At 36.7% G+C, this 15,518-nt stretch overlaps 1 protein-coding gene across 1 annotated transcript in view; it reads right to left on the bottom strand.

The window, feature by feature from the left end:
- Positions 1 to 686: 686 nt before the first annotated feature.
- LOC131773620 (hemicentin-2-like) overlaps positions 687 to 15,518 on the bottom strand; it is a 31,011-nt gene continuing 16,179 nt past the window's right edge. The window contains exons 15-26 of the mRNA XM_066169116.1: positions 15,057 to 15,299; positions 14,540 to 14,803; positions 12,812 to 12,922; positions 12,017 to 12,132; positions 11,584 to 11,639; positions 10,424 to 10,572; positions 10,020 to 10,106; positions 7,112 to 7,231; positions 6,574 to 6,604; positions 5,669 to 5,843; positions 3,452 to 3,772; positions 687 to 2,403 (exon numbers count right to left, since the gene is read on the bottom strand). Coding sequence (XP_066025213.1) covers positions 3,467 to 3,772; positions 5,669 to 5,843; positions 6,574 to 6,604; positions 7,112 to 7,231; positions 10,020 to 10,106; positions 10,424 to 10,572; positions 11,584 to 11,639; positions 12,017 to 12,132; positions 12,812 to 12,922; positions 14,540 to 14,803; positions 15,057 to 15,299 — 1,658 coding nt within the window. The 3' untranslated portion in view covers positions 687 to 2,403; positions 3,452 to 3,466. The remainder of the gene's footprint in view (positions 2,404 to 3,451; positions 3,773 to 5,668; positions 5,844 to 6,573; positions 6,605 to 7,111; positions 7,232 to 10,019; positions 10,107 to 10,423; positions 10,573 to 11,583; positions 11,640 to 12,016; positions 12,133 to 12,811; positions 12,923 to 14,539; positions 14,804 to 15,056; positions 15,300 to 15,518) is intronic.

Genomic DNA, 15,518 nt, shown 5'->3' with positions numbered 1-15,518 from the left:
TGGCAGGATGGAGGGCCAGGAGTCTAGAGCCCGAAACCACCAGACACAAGACCAGCGCCCTAACTACACAGCCTCCTTGGGATTCAACGGCGATATCGTGAGTGGAAATTGGATACTAGCCACTCGGGAATTAAATAGTTAACACGGCCCTTTCTCCACAGTTCAAAAAATTCCTTACTTTTGGTAACTGCGCGTACTATTTTTGAAATGAAGGGTGGAAAAAAACAATCTCAAGATGCGGAGCCTGTGAAATCTGAAACAGGCAACAAAAAGATTGATGAAAGACTCAATTTTATCAAAATGTCACCTCCTTAAAAGTTGAACATATTTTCAAAACCCCTCACTCGTTACCGTTTATACTCGAACATCAGTATGCATAGTCTCTATGCTGTGCTCTATACATTACCTATGGTGCTGAAAAGGAGAATTTTTTAACCAATCACTTCCTTTTCCTTTCCTCTCGTGTTCTACTGTGTGGTTAAAGGTGATATTTCAAAGAGAAATTACATGGGTTAGGGTCCAAGGGTTAACTCACGCTCTGCGAAGAATACAGGCATGCAAAATAATAACCAAAAAAAACGAAGTCAATGGCCAGTGCTGAGCTTAACAACAATTACAGACCCACAGGTCACATTTAAAAGGTACAGCATCTATGCCAAAACCCTCAACAAATAAACATAAAAAGATGCATTTAAACTGCTTTAATTAATTGACGAATCTCAAGTTTAATGATACAAAATCAGCTAAATATACTTACTTCGATGTTTGACGAATTAACTATAGTTCTGATATATTTTTTGATAACACACCACGCTGTAAAGATGTTTAATCGTCGACCAGTAAGTTTCTTAATAATTTCCTCTTAGGATTAAAAATCATTCACCGAGAAAACTGCTAAAAATGGATAATATAATTATATGATCATAATTATGATTATGTTTTAACTACCACAAATGTTATCGTGCCGATGCACAAATACTATACAGCTAAAAAAGGGTTACGACTTTGAACATTTTAGTATAAATCTATTGCTGTTTCATCGCAAATGTTGCAATCTGATCGGTTACAATACTCGCTATCTGTTCAATAATATACAGATAGTGAGTACAGTTCGAAGCCTTTTGGTGCGCGAATGCAAACAAATTACAATGAAAACATAAGCTTAACTTGTTATTAAGGTTTGAACCACTGGTACATTGATACCAAAACAATATCGTTTACTATGCACGATAATGGATTTGGACCTCTCCTTCATCAACTATCACGCTATAGAAATGGAGAGCTTTCATAATCTAACTGTTACGTACATGAAAAAAAATTATGTCGTGTTCCCTTCTAAATTATGATTACCACCTAGCGACTAGTTGAATAAATAATACCTAGGACACTCATTAAATGAATGCTATAAATATCCTATTAAAATGCAATCAGCTATTTCTGTATTGCTATCGTTAAAACTAGACCTTATCTTGTTGTAGCATTATTCCTTTAACATTATACCATCAGTTCAAGCTACTTTTATCTCAAAATTTTTACGACCACAATTTTAGTGGCCTGGACTGCCAATGAAAATTAACTATGTAAGATTTTATTCGACCCACAAGATTTAAAACACTTATATCACTAGATAAAACATCAAGTTTAAGACATGAAAAAGACTGATTTGCGAGAACTAAAGTTGTGAATGAAGTGGAATGCAACATACAGGAGCTTGCTCGTTAAAACTCAAACTTCACCACACACTGCACAGTTGAGTGGTTACTCTACAAACACTAATCTTGAATTATTTACGTGTGCTAAAATTGGCAAAAAGATGTAATTTGATGTTTACTTGAAAAAAAAGAACACAAGGAGCGAAACGAAACTACGACAGAAGCCCTTAGATTCTAAACCTAGAAAAATACTTACTCACATGCTACGAAAATATCTCAGTATGCTCAAGAAAGGTTTCTCAGACGATGCCTCGTATATGGATACTACCTCGGTAGATTTAGTTGCGGTTTATAGTCAAATTGTTCAGTTTGTCCATCTAGGACCCGACTCTATCTCGCTGCTTCGACAAACACGTCCTTTTTTTCTTTTCCTTTAATTTCTAATCATTAGTTTTAAGTTATTCCTACTCAAGGCAAGTACTTCTCACTTTTAACAAACAATGTGCCTTCTTATCCAACATTTATCTATATCATTGCTTCGAAATAACGTTACTGATGACTTAACTTAAGTTAAAAAATGCATTTAATTTCTGCAAAAAGTAAAAATTATGCAAACGTGCTAAACCACTTAAGAACATTTTTAAATTCTAAAAATTGTTTCTAAGGTGTACGAATATTACTCTAAAGATCGGTTTATTTAGAGTTAACTGCTTATCCGCCAAGCCAGAACTGGCTTCGTCTTTCTTGCTCACTGCAAGGAAAATACAATGTGTAAGAAGAAATAACAACGCCCAACAACAGTTGCTTACGAAAGAAAAAATATTTCTTCAATTTTGAAAAGATGAGCCACTCAAAACCTCATAAAAGACAAGAATTACAATAGCTGCACTCTAAAGAATAAAGACTATTTGACAATTGTTCGTGGTTTACTCCTTATTGTTATGTAATCTGTTTCTCATTGCAACATGGTAGAACAAAATAGAACAAACAAGGCCACCCTGAGTTATTGCTGCTATCGGTTGCCAAGTGTTGTCTGTTCTTTCAAGAAGAACGCTGAGCGAATGGGTCATTATAGCTAAGGTACATCAGGACTACAGTACGTTAATTATCTGATTCACAACACTCTTGCGACTTAGTAATTAATGCCAAAAAAAACAACAACAACAACACACAAACAAACAAGCAAACAAAAAACAAAACAAAACAAAAAATATCACAAGTTAATTATCGAATAAAGTGGTTTGTTTTACCACTTAGGGTATAAATTCAGCCACAACCTCAAGTAAATAATGACAATTCATCAGTAAGACCGACAAACGCCGGCTCAAAAGTAAACAAACAATCACACATGAATAAACAAGTGAAGGAGATGGACGTCAACATAAACCAAAATGTACGAAACGTTAGGTGTGTTGTAATTCAAAATGAACTAAGTCAGAATTTCAATTACTCTTTCTCTTGAGCTAAGGTGATGAATTTGAAACGAGATACAAAAGGCAACTAAAGGTAAAGTTATAATTTGAGCTATGAAGACATTCTGCTTTCGTCATTTGCTTACACTGCTAAGCCCATTGAGGAAGGCAAGTGGCTGCTGAAAAGCAAAAAATGACAGAAATTCGACAAGGTTTGCGATTTTTGCAGGCGCTACGACAGCAATGCCGACAGTTTAACTATGGTTTATTATAGCAGATGCACAAGTGCTCTTCATGTTGGAATAGCTAACACATCCCTCAGGAGAACGGTTACGTCGATACTGAGCTCTGAAATACTTGAGAGAGAAGCAAATTCCAACATCTTACCACTGTCATCTTCCATTAAATGTCCACTAGAAATTCTACCGGTCCGCTACTGTTTCTGTCACCAGCATCGCCCATATCAGGTGATGGATCTTCGCCTTTGTCAGGGGATGAATCTTTGTCGGGGGACGAGTTTCCGTCATTATTTGATTCGTCTTCCTTCTCTTCATCTGTCTTGACTGGTCCGCGAAGGAATTGACTTATTTCTGCATATTCTGTTGTCTCGTATTCAGGAGGCATTTTAACCGGTGTGGTTGGAGGGGCGGGTGCCTTCTGATAAAATTCCCCAAGATCAGCGTACATCCCTTCACCAGGTTGCGCTTTCTGTAGATAAAACAGAGTTGGACTAATATGACCCCTGACGGCCATCTTTGGCTAAAAGGTTTTCGCAACATGCGAGGTCCAGCTATAGCGATCAGTGATTCTAAAGTTTTCTGGGTCTAGCAGGTCTTCCTCTTACCCTGGGACTAAATAGAGGAGTAACCGAAAAAAAGGTCAAGGGTGCGATTCTTCTCTATCTTGAGCCCGAGCTACATGAATATATCTTCCTTCTTCATCTTCCAACTTTTCTGTAGTTTACTCCTTTCCTAATTATAAACTGTGACCACTTGCACTATTTAACGGCAATTCTCACTTCCCTGTAGAATTTGGAAGGGTAAAAAAAAACAGAGCCTTTGGCAATGAGTGATCCTTTAATATAATTGAATGCCAATCCAAAATTGGGATCAAACTGCTTTGAAATAACCCCAAAACGCTAAAAGCAAGCGGGCTTTAACTTTAATGCTCTTTATTTCGATCCTACGACACCAACCTAAAAACTCAAAAGGTCACCAGTAAATGTAATATGTTTTTGACGGAAATCAAGTAAGAACACAAATGAAAATGAACAATGTATGGAAACACATGGTTTTATTAGATTCTTTGGCGGATAGTTATGTTGCACTTCAAGACTTCACAATTAGCTGATGACTCTCGACTGCAATTAGTATTTATCAATATATTGAGGCAGCAAACTGAAAGAAACAACAGTTTATTTCACGTAGGCCCTGAATAAAATCTGAATCCGACAATAGTACTTAAAATGTAATATTCAGCATTTTTTAGTAAATAGGCAGTGCACTTTTCTGAATTTAGATTTTTGACCTTTAGTACTAAAAAAATTTATTTTCATAACTTGAATCGAATTTTTAAAAACTATTGCTAATCTAATAGTTCAAAACTTAAGTTAGAGCTGTTACATGTTATCTTCATTCTTGTTCAACAATTTTCTTTAAGTAGTGACGGAAGTTATATCATGAGTGGATAACAAATCTTGAATCTTGTCGAGTGGCATTGTGAACACAAGATGAATTGCTCCCTATGTGCTGGCTCTGAATCTCGTCTTCTTTCTGTGTTGTGCATTACGAAAAGAACAGGTCCTCCAGCTTTTGGAATAGAAAGAACTGAGCTCCAATCTGGCATTTTATCTTCAGAAATGTGTGCTTAGGGGCTTTGAGTCACATTTTGGACTGCTTCGGTGATTGTCATCCTCTTAATTCCAATAAGCCATTATTGTGCTTTGGTATCCAGCTGATTATTGCTTGGATGCGAAGACTGGGTTCAATTCAGTAAAAAGTTTCTTACTTGATTGGGAATAGGCGATCCTGACCACAGAAGCGTTAGTCTTGGGCATATCTTATTATCTGAAGATGGCTACTATCATTAGCCATTTTAAGTTTTCAAAGTCAGCGTGAAGTTTAGTTAACATTAAAAGGCATTCACGAGGATTGTAATGTGCGGTTGCACAACGTTGATTCATTCATTGATTATTGATTGCTTAAATTTTCCGGACACGACAACTTTTCCAGGCTTGTTTTGACACTAGACTAGCGCTAGATGTAAGTTAATGCGTTATCATTTCATGGCTCAATTTATGCGTTTGTTGCAAAATGAACTGCAAATTAAGGTTTTAGTTGAATACGAATGAAACATGAGTTTCGGAGTGAAAAGCGTGCAGTAGAGGCTTTATGACACCCCTGAGTAGTGTACCAGACGTGGGCATAAGTAGGTCACCGCAAAGTTACGGCATTTTAAATATGAGTCTTAAAATAATTGTTGTTCAAGGTGGGAGAACACACACAGGCACAAAAAAAAACTAAAATAAACCGAAAAAGGATCCACTATGATTAACTTTTTCACGAATATGAGATTGAAGTAACTAGTGCTGTACATAGGCCTTACCTTTGTCATACTGGAGTCGTTGATTGCAATCCCAGGAGTCTGCGCTGGATTTGTCCCCTTGAATGTTACCATTTCAGTGGAGTGGTTCTGGCCATTCGTTTTGTCATACTCGTATCCTGAATTCACATTTCCATAATTGTTCCCTTGAAGAGTCCTCTCTTCTGAACCAGCAGTGCTATCATACCAAAAAGAGGTAAGTTGATATATATATATAAACTAGTGAAATTAATTTGTCGTCGTCAAAAGTCCACGTATGTTAATGACTTAGGATAGAAGATTTATGGAAATTGACTATACAGAAGATTCATTTGTATTTGACTTTCACAATTCATATCAAGAAAAGCTAGGAAATAGACAAAGAATCTCACAGAAAGCCAAGGCCGGAGCCATATCGAAGGTGACTGTCCCTATCACAAGTTACCATGTACCTGTAAGTTTACGTCGTTCTTTTAATTGTAGCATTCCTTTCTCACAACAATAAAGTCCCTAATTCCCTAATATTTTAGCTCAATCCAAAATGTCAAGAACGGGAAAGTTGGTAGAAAAACAAGACCAAAAATAGAGATAATTAACCCAAGGTGGTCTTCAATCTCACGTTAAAACGATTATTACGTTAAACTCGTCGCTCAATCTTCTTTTTCTTTTTTTTTTTTGAGGGGGGAAGGGGGGGGGTGTTGACTTGTTTGTTTGTATGTACGTATATGAAGAGGAACCTTTGATCAAACGCCTCCTAAAATATATCGCAGCCTGTGATCTTGCTAACGGCCTAAAGGAGCGCTTGCTTTGCTTTAGCAGGCTTACATAACAAAAGAGCACGACGATTTCAGTTTTTACCATTACTGCGTATTTAACAAACATTGCGGCAACTATACATTATAAATCATTTTCCAAAACAAATGTCTCACCCGTCTGGAGCGGCCCTTGGTGTATAGTTACCTACGAGTCAAAAACAAAGACAAAAACGGTCATTTCTACTTCCAGAACAGAATTGATCTGTTTCTTTTTTTTCTCCCTTCATTTTTTTTTTAATTATTATTTTTCAAAATTCTGTGGCATCCATTATTACAGTTTCGGCATCGTGGAACAACCCAAACGAATCGGAAAAGAAAACAATTTGTTACCCATTTTTACCAGCTGTTTCTATCCCAGTTAGATTATTAGAACTAATTTCCCCTTAGGAACACTCACGTTTGTCCGATTTCTGGCATTTTGTTCCAAATCTCAAACAGATTGCCGGTACCGAATTATTTCTCCAGGGAATAAAAAAAGTATAACTTTTCCTCTACCCCCTCCCCCCCTCAAAAAAAAAAAAAAAGAGAGAGAGAGAGAGAAACATCATCAACAATAAGGCCAGAACTGAAAGGAAATGATGATAAAAGTAAAAAGTAAATAAATAAAAAAATCACCGCTAGAAAAAAAAAAAAAGAATTCTGATAAACTTACCATTTGAAAAGGATGCAACGTTTGATTTTTTCTTGTGCAAACCGTAAGCTATTATTGCTACGATGATTGCCAAAACTGCTACACCTCCAATCACACAGAGTACAATCAAACCAGGCTTCGCTGGAAAAGATCACGAATAAATAGCATGGAGTTATATGGCCTAGCACAGTTTATAATTGTAATTTAAGTGAATGGAGTGCAATTTGGTCTGAAATCATACCCGTCATTTGAAATCACAACTAAGATTGCACAACACAGAGTTCAATTACAGCTCTATTACATCCGTTTGTGAAGCGCAAAATGTAACCAATATTCAACTGATGCAGTACTGAGCTGGTTTGTAAATGATTCAATGTTGCCTTTCATTTTGTTGCGATTTAATTGGTTACTTTAAATGATTGGTTTGTAGATGATTCAATGTTGCCTTTTTTATTTTGTTGCGATTTGATTGGTTACTTTAAACATGAAATCTGATTGGTTGTTGCGTTTTAGGAAAGCTTTCTCATTGACTAGGAAAAGATGCGATTTAGAGCAAACAATAGTGCGATGCGTAAATAAATCGCGCCGACCAGGACCACCAGTGATTTCAAAATGGACGTAATAAACTCCAGTAAATCTTACAAGAAAATTGATAAATTGATTATCAAATTCGATCAAGTTCCGAGTGGATATGAGCATAGGAGCCCTTCCCATTCCTTGTTTCCAGGTCAAATTGGAGTTTGACGTGGGGATTGGAGGAAGGAGAAGTATCCTCGCCAGAATGAGAGCGAACGAAACTTTTCACAAAAAAATGAAACTTGGTTCCGGTTTCTCGATAGTCACGTTAACAAAACGGGCTCGAAACTTTGATTAAAATCAAAACTGAGGCTACTAATGAGGCTACTAGCTGAAAAATTTCCCGAAATTTTAGCTGTTCGAATTACACTTTTTATATACCTCGATGTTGAATGTGAACACAGCAAACACAATAAAACCTGTTTGTCGAATGGGAACTACCAAGACTTTCCGAGAATCAAACCCAGGCCACAGGCAAGCTCTCTCATCACTACACCATCCAGGGTACCTGATCACTAATTTTATCATGATGTCATCGCAGTGAGCGCAAGGTACAGAAAACAGAGTGTGTATCATATCAAACGCTTTCCAAACTATTTTGTGTTTTCCAAAATAGCATTGGCCATGAGTTTACTGAAACAAATTGGAACGCACCCCTGGAATTCGTTGGAAACAATTCGAGCTGAAAGAGGACCGGTAAGGTATTGCTGGCGAATTTTCGAAAAATCAGTTCACGCGTCACGGATATAAAAGGGAAATTTTCTAATTTCTCATCTTGTGTGCAAGGTTTATTGAAATCTTGAGGTTTTCACGTAATGGGAAAAAAAACAACAACATCAAAACAAAAACTTCAGGGTTCAAGTATACTTCAGGATATCAAATCTCGCCTTACACAGTTTCATAAATTCACGAATAACGTTAACCTTTCAGTAAAATTCACGCGTCGTATTTGATTTTGGTCTTAATCACGAGTCATGTATAAACCCTTAGAGATGCACCAGTTTGTTCATACCTTAAGTTTCCTCTCAGGAGGTGATACTCCAAAGGGTCCAGCAAAGGAATATCTTTCAAAGATTCGACACCGATTATTTTCGAGAAATGGTGGAGAACAGCGACAAGAGTTGACCAGATTTTAGAGTACGTCGTTGTTTTCAGTGTAGAATCCGGCAAAAACCAGATGGCGCCCTCAAAATGGCTTTGGAGAGTGGGTCTACCGCATATTTTCCCTTTCATAATTATGTGACTTATTAGGGAACGTTGCACGGTTTGATTTTTCTTATTTTGGAAACAGTTACAGCTAACTGAGAAAGAGGATTACTTTTTCTAGAAGCTTATTTTTGCCCTTTTAATTGTGATACACATGTAGCATAATTCCCTCTCGTAAACATTGGTAGAGATATTAATTAAAATCTGTGATTCTGTCAATTTAGCATTTTTCCCCTGGATAGTGAAGGGTCTGAGGCTTTCATTAGATAGTTGAGCATTAATTTCCCTTGTGATCTTTTCCAAGTCCATGCAAGATTTAAATAATATATTTGTGTTCTATTCATGACATATAAAAATCTTTTAAAATTGTTCTGAACTGGACTGAAATTGTGTCGCAGAACTTCTGCGACACCCAGTGTACAGATGGTTGAGAATTTCTGCAACATCCAGTGTATGAATGGTTGAGAACTTCTGCGACACCCAGTGTACGAATGGTTGAGAATTTCTGCAACATCCAGTGTATGAATGGTTGCAGAATTTCTGCAACACCCAGTGTACGAGTGGTTGCAGAATTTCTGCGATATCCAGTATATGAGTGGACGCAGAATTTCTGCAACATCCAGTGACCGACTGTTTGCAGATTACATAGATTACCTCTACATCTTTTCATAGTTGACCATTAAAACATACTTTCTTACGGACATGTTAAATCTTGCAGAGGGAAACATAAATTTTGAATTCATTATAAATTTTGTCTGCAAAATTTGACTATTAATTTTTTAAGAGATTAGCAAAACATGCAGAGAAAAATCATTGATTTATCCAAAAATGTACTATTTTGGAAAACAAAAAAAGGTTTGGAAAAAGTTGTAAGCTTGCAATCATTTGAACTTGTTATACAATCGGTGAGAATGTCTTTTTGAGTGAAATCACCAACGTGATTAATGAAATACGCGCCCTCTGATTGGTCAATCAGTACGCTATATCATTAAAATAGTGGTTGACAATTTACATGCCAATCTTGTCTTTCGTGATTTCGCTCCAAGGTCATGGCCATCTCCACTTTCACTAAAATTTACAAAAAACTATTACTAACGTTATATTTTCACACAATAGGTTGATTTTAGAAAAAAAAATTAATCCCTACCTTTTTTACAATCTTCTCCCTCAAAGAAGGTTCCACAGTCCTCGGGTGGTTGTGAAGTTGCAGTCGGCCCTGAGGTTGTAGTTGGCCCTGAAACATACATACAAACATACAAAAAAAAAGCCTCATTTCATTCAGTTTTAAATTCTAAGCCACCCAGGCACATTTTCGCTCATCATTACGGATGCTAAGGGAAAAGAAATCTCGGACCTAGTAATTCCAAATGCGGTTAAGCCAGCGCTACGAAATGTTAAACTCTGACTCTGACGCCTCAAAAAGTTAGCTTTCAAAGTACAAAGTCATCAACTGTGTCTCCCAAAATCTGGCTTGTCGGATAATGGAGATTAACTAAGCAAAATGCTGTGATCTGCAAAACAGCAACAATTGACGAAGAAAAAAGAACTAACCTGGGAAATTATTTCCAACGCTAAACTCTTCAACTTCCATATCGCCAATTTTTCCCTTATTCGCTGCCTGCGTCAGCAATGCATTTACATTACTTTCTCCGACAGAATTGTTAAAGTTTAGTTCCAAGTCAGCAATAATACTTCCTCGCCTGAGAGGTAAGCAAGAAATCAAACGCTTTTAGATAAAAATACAAATAAATAGTGATGTGCCGAAGGGCTTTAGGGGATTTAATTTAAACCTGGACTTCCTCGATAAACTTTCTAGCTCTACTCCTTCCAATCTAGCCTCCCATCCTTTCAATACCCAAATTTCGATATTTCATTTTCTCTCTCTCATTAGCTCTAAGTCAAAATGTTCAGCTGAGTGCTTTAAGATTCTAGACTCAGCCCAAACAACTCATTGCATAAAATTAAAGGAGGCATTGCACATGAGCCGCTTGAAACCTGAGCTGAATACTCAGATGCAAGATCACTTCACTTCACTTCCAAAAAAAAAAAGAGAAAAAAAAAGATTAACGTTCCAAGTGTTACATTTGCGCAGACCAGTGTCAACTATTGTAACGGTACCAATTGAACTACCGATTTAAACTGATAGCATACTGTTTATGTAACGTCTAAAATGTAAGTTAAAAGATACAACACAATAAACTGATCATGGCATGAGTTATGTCATCATCTTGTCTTTAAAAAAATTCCTCGTGAGTTTGAAATTTATTTTAATCTTGAAACAACAAAAATCACCCGGAGGATCTGGCTCACAAACTGTGGATTATTTAAGGTTTGTTCTCCAGAACAACTTGTTATCCTGGGCGTCTAAAGTACACATATGACTCACTGTATTTCTTAACAAACCCTGTTCTATACATTTAGTTACGAGATACTACTCACAAATTTTAGTGCAGCTTTAAGAAGGACGTTCTACGTGATCTATAAATAATACCAGCGATAAAATCCTCCGGCATCACACGCACTCCCCTGTACGACATGTACGTTGAGCAGGAGATTATAGTTCGCTTAGTTTATAATCTCTTGACTTTAATATAATGATTGGTTTGTGACCTCAGAGCTTCATATGCATCGGAACTGCTAACACTGCACAATAAACAAAATTAACCATAAAGTTTCTGATTTAAAATACACAAAGTTTGAAAACGTATTACCTCAGTTTGATCACCTTAACGCTAATGAGACCAGTGCCATTGAATTCCTTCATCATCTGGAAAAAACAAAACAAAAAAACTTCCATTTTTATGTTCTCTACTTTCTATGTACTGACAAGGAGAAATTTATGCCCCGATCTGCTGTTTTAAAACGACACTAAGAGCGAAGCCCTTCGTACGAAATTTTTATCCCAGTAAAAGAAACATTAATTTCTATAGGAAAAGCACCACACTTCGCCTAATTCTGAGTAAGAAGGTATCCGTGTAGAAATCGGGTAGGGCCTTGCAGTAGCCTGGTGCATACCTACACCTTCATAAATTATTCTAAATCATGATATGCAATGGGCTGTATTCCAAAATAATTATTTCTTTCCTTAAAACATTACAATACTAACTTCAAGTTAATCATAATTATTTTTACCAAAGCACTCACATTATTTTTAATATTTTGGACAAGTGTTTTCGTCTCTGAATTTTCCAAGTTGTCATATACTTGTTTGAACTCTCCCTTGAGTTTAAGTCCCACAACAACGTTTTTCTTAAGTTCCTCTGTTAGGAGCAAGAGAAGTATGAACATTACAAAAAGCGAAACTACATTTACTGTACAACCTGCATTGCACAAAAAATAACTCGTCAGAAAGGGATAAAACATCGAACACCTTCAGTTTATCTCAAAGCTTTGCGCAGCAGACAAATTGAACGAACATTTGCTTATCCACTTTAACGAAGTACCGCCACTATGGTAAATGCAAGAAGAAAGGTAATTTGGTTTCCACTGGGCGTGTAGTTGCAAAAAAAGCAAATGTGCAAAATTTTAATGTATGCGTGTATGGCTGAATGCAGTTTTGTCCTTTGGAAGGTTAAAGGCTGATTCATTCGAGACCAACATCAAATTACAAAGTATGTGCTTCGTTAAATGTATGTCTATTCTTTGGAGTGTTAAAGGCGGATTCATTAGAGATCAGCATCAAGTCTGAATGATTACTCTATCTGCCTATAAGTATGTCGCATATATATCAGGTATGCTAAGTTTCAGGTATACTAAGTTTCTAAAACAGTGATCTTCATGCGGGGTATCAATAAATAAATGTGCACAACCGCGTGTAAAACGAAGATTTTGGTGAAAGAAGAGTATATTTAAAGTGTGCAAGCCTGGGAAGATGGCAAAATGAATCAAATGCAACGGGAGTGGCTTTTTATCTGCTACAAATTTAAAAGTTGTTCTAACCTTTTTCCAGACAGTTTGTTCCTTTTTTTCTCGGAGGACAGATACAAAGGTGTTTGTCTCCAAACTTACTACATGATGTTCCATTGGTACATGGTTTCCCACAGAAACCACCTGTAAAGAACGAGAGTTAAAATCGCGAGAAATTTACATTTCTACGTTCTAAATATGCTCAAGCTCTTTGGAGACAGTAAAAATCATAGGGGAAGTACAGATGCTAAATTTAATCAAGAAGGAAAAAATAAATCCAAAACTCTAAAACTGATAAAAATAAACTATTTCAGTTTACGAAGCAGTTTAGAGTTGTAATTTTATTTTAAAATTTTGACAGAGTTCTGGAAGAACCTTTATATTTCTCCGAAATGTCTTCATTACAGATAAAATATTTTTACGTTATTAGAGCTGTGATCACATCGAAAATATGTTGAACCCGGGGACCAGCACTTCCCATGCCTGGTTCGAACCAATCAGGTTCCAGGTAATTTCATATCAAACATGTATTTACTAGTAACTCAGCAATACCAGCTAATAACTTCTCTACGTTTTGTAGGAGAAGCATTTCCTATATCAACTTGACTCACCCGCCTTTATATAAGATAAAGGTAGAGAAAGATTTTTTTTTTCCCAAAGAATTCCGGAATCCGAAGGTCTGAGGTTCGAATCCTCATGGGAACTTAAAATTTTTTCTTTGTCCCAAGCTCGTGACGAGACCAAAAAAAAACCCACCTCTCAGTTTTAGCATAAAATCACATACCAAACACAACCTGCATAAATATGTAAAGAAATTCCAGGACTATTTCTCATAACCTTTTGAAGCTCCAATCCTTAACCCTCTTTGAACTAATTCATGCCTGTACCTGTACTGTACAAGTTAGAGTTTACCCGTTGGATTTCCTTTGGATTTCCAATTGTACTCTGGGTAAGTGGTGACTTTACTGTTGCCCACAATTTCGCTACATAAACGTACCAACACATACATGTATCTGTGACACTTACCAGGCCCTGGTTGTTCGAAGGTTGGACAACGCTATTCGCTGGATAAATCTCTTTCCGGTAGATAGTGTAATACGTTTTGCTATCACTTATCCGCTGCATAGCGATTTATCCGTGGGATAACGTTATCTTACCTTTATACAAATGGGCCCAGAACACTACCAAAAGACATGCATGTATATAATTAAACAACAAAAGTTTTAATCTCCACGCGAGGAAGCTAAACGAGCCTCAAGGACTTGATGCTTTTGTTACTAAGGGGCAGTTTTCAAACAAGTGTCGAAAAACCAAGAAAAAAATAATCACAGTGATCAATAAGGTAAACCTTGTCATAAGCCAATAAGAACACGAATTGAAAACAAACAAAAGCGCGGGAAAACGCGAATGACCAAGACACGATGGTTTTTAGTTTTGCATCTGATTGGTTGAGAGGATGGCGCGAGTTTTCGAGTATTTTAAAAAGAAGAATGGCAGGGTGCATTCGAAAAGAAGACTGGCATTTGATATGTCGCGATTCGCGACGAAAGTGGGTATATCATGAGACAAACAGTAATAATTTTTTAGTTTTCACACCTATAAAAGTAGTCCAATGAGTAAGAAAATGGTATAGAAATTATCCAAAAGTTCCAAAAGACACATGAGACATTTCTCACAAAACAGATTACTGCCATAAAATTCACATCAGATATTTTTAAACCTATTGAATCAACATACCTTAATACAAAGATTAAGGCTTACCATACACGCTAACAGTAACATCCGTACTAGAAGCAGTTCCCAAGGTGTTGATAGCCACACATTTGTAGACAAACACTCCTCCACTTGTCAATGTTTCGCTCCACATCCCTGAAAGGCTGACGGTCATGGCAGTGTCATTCTTAAACAGCTGGTATGTCGTCACTGCTGGCTTAGCAACAGCTGAGCAGTTAAAGGTAATAGTATCGCCCTGAAATGCTTTGTCGTCGATCACAGAAGTTGTTAGTTGCACATTCTCTGGTTTGTCTACAAGAGTTACAAGAATATTACAATCATCAGTTTAAACATCCAATAATCCCAACTTGATACATGTTGATCTCTCAAAACGCTGTAAGTACATCATTAACCTTTCTTAAAATCTTTCTACACACGTCAAGGACAAGTAATGGACAGGTGGGCTCATAAGAAAACCTCTAAGTGACTAATTTACATATAGTTATAAAACTTGAACACCCACAAGCATTCACCATTTATATTCAATCTATAGTTAACTACTTACACTGCACATCAATGGTTGCCATCTCTGTTGCATTGCCACACTCATTACTGGCTTCACATTTGTATTTACCATCTTCACTCCTATTAATGTTCACAATCTTCAACGCATTTCCAGCAACACTCTGACCATTGGGCTTAATCCAATACACCTTTGGTTGAGGCATTCCAGATGCAGCACATACTAAGGTTAAATTGTCACCTTCGGTTACATTCTGACCTTGAATTGCTTTGATATTTGAGGGTACTGTGGACAAACACAAAATTAATACTGCACCAAAAACCTTTAGACAGTAAATAAATATTTTTGCAACCATTTCATTCATTAAACTTTACATTTACCAAAAGTTGCATTCATCCAACATATTTACATCAGACATAGTTTGATGCTACACTGGTTTGCAGATTTAATGAATGTAACCGAAGAAGTTACAATTCATAGACCCAACGTTTCGACACTCCTGTC

This window comes from Pocillopora verrucosa, chromosome 6 (assembly GCF_036669915.1).
Source record: "Pocillopora verrucosa isolate sample1 chromosome 6, ASM3666991v2, whole genome shotgun sequence".
NCBI classification, from domain to species: Eukaryota; Metazoa; Cnidaria; class Anthozoa; order Scleractinia; family Pocilloporidae; genus Pocillopora; species Pocillopora verrucosa.
The sequence above is the reverse complement of the archived record's forward strand: the minus strand, read 5'-3'. Positions and strand labels throughout refer to the sequence as shown.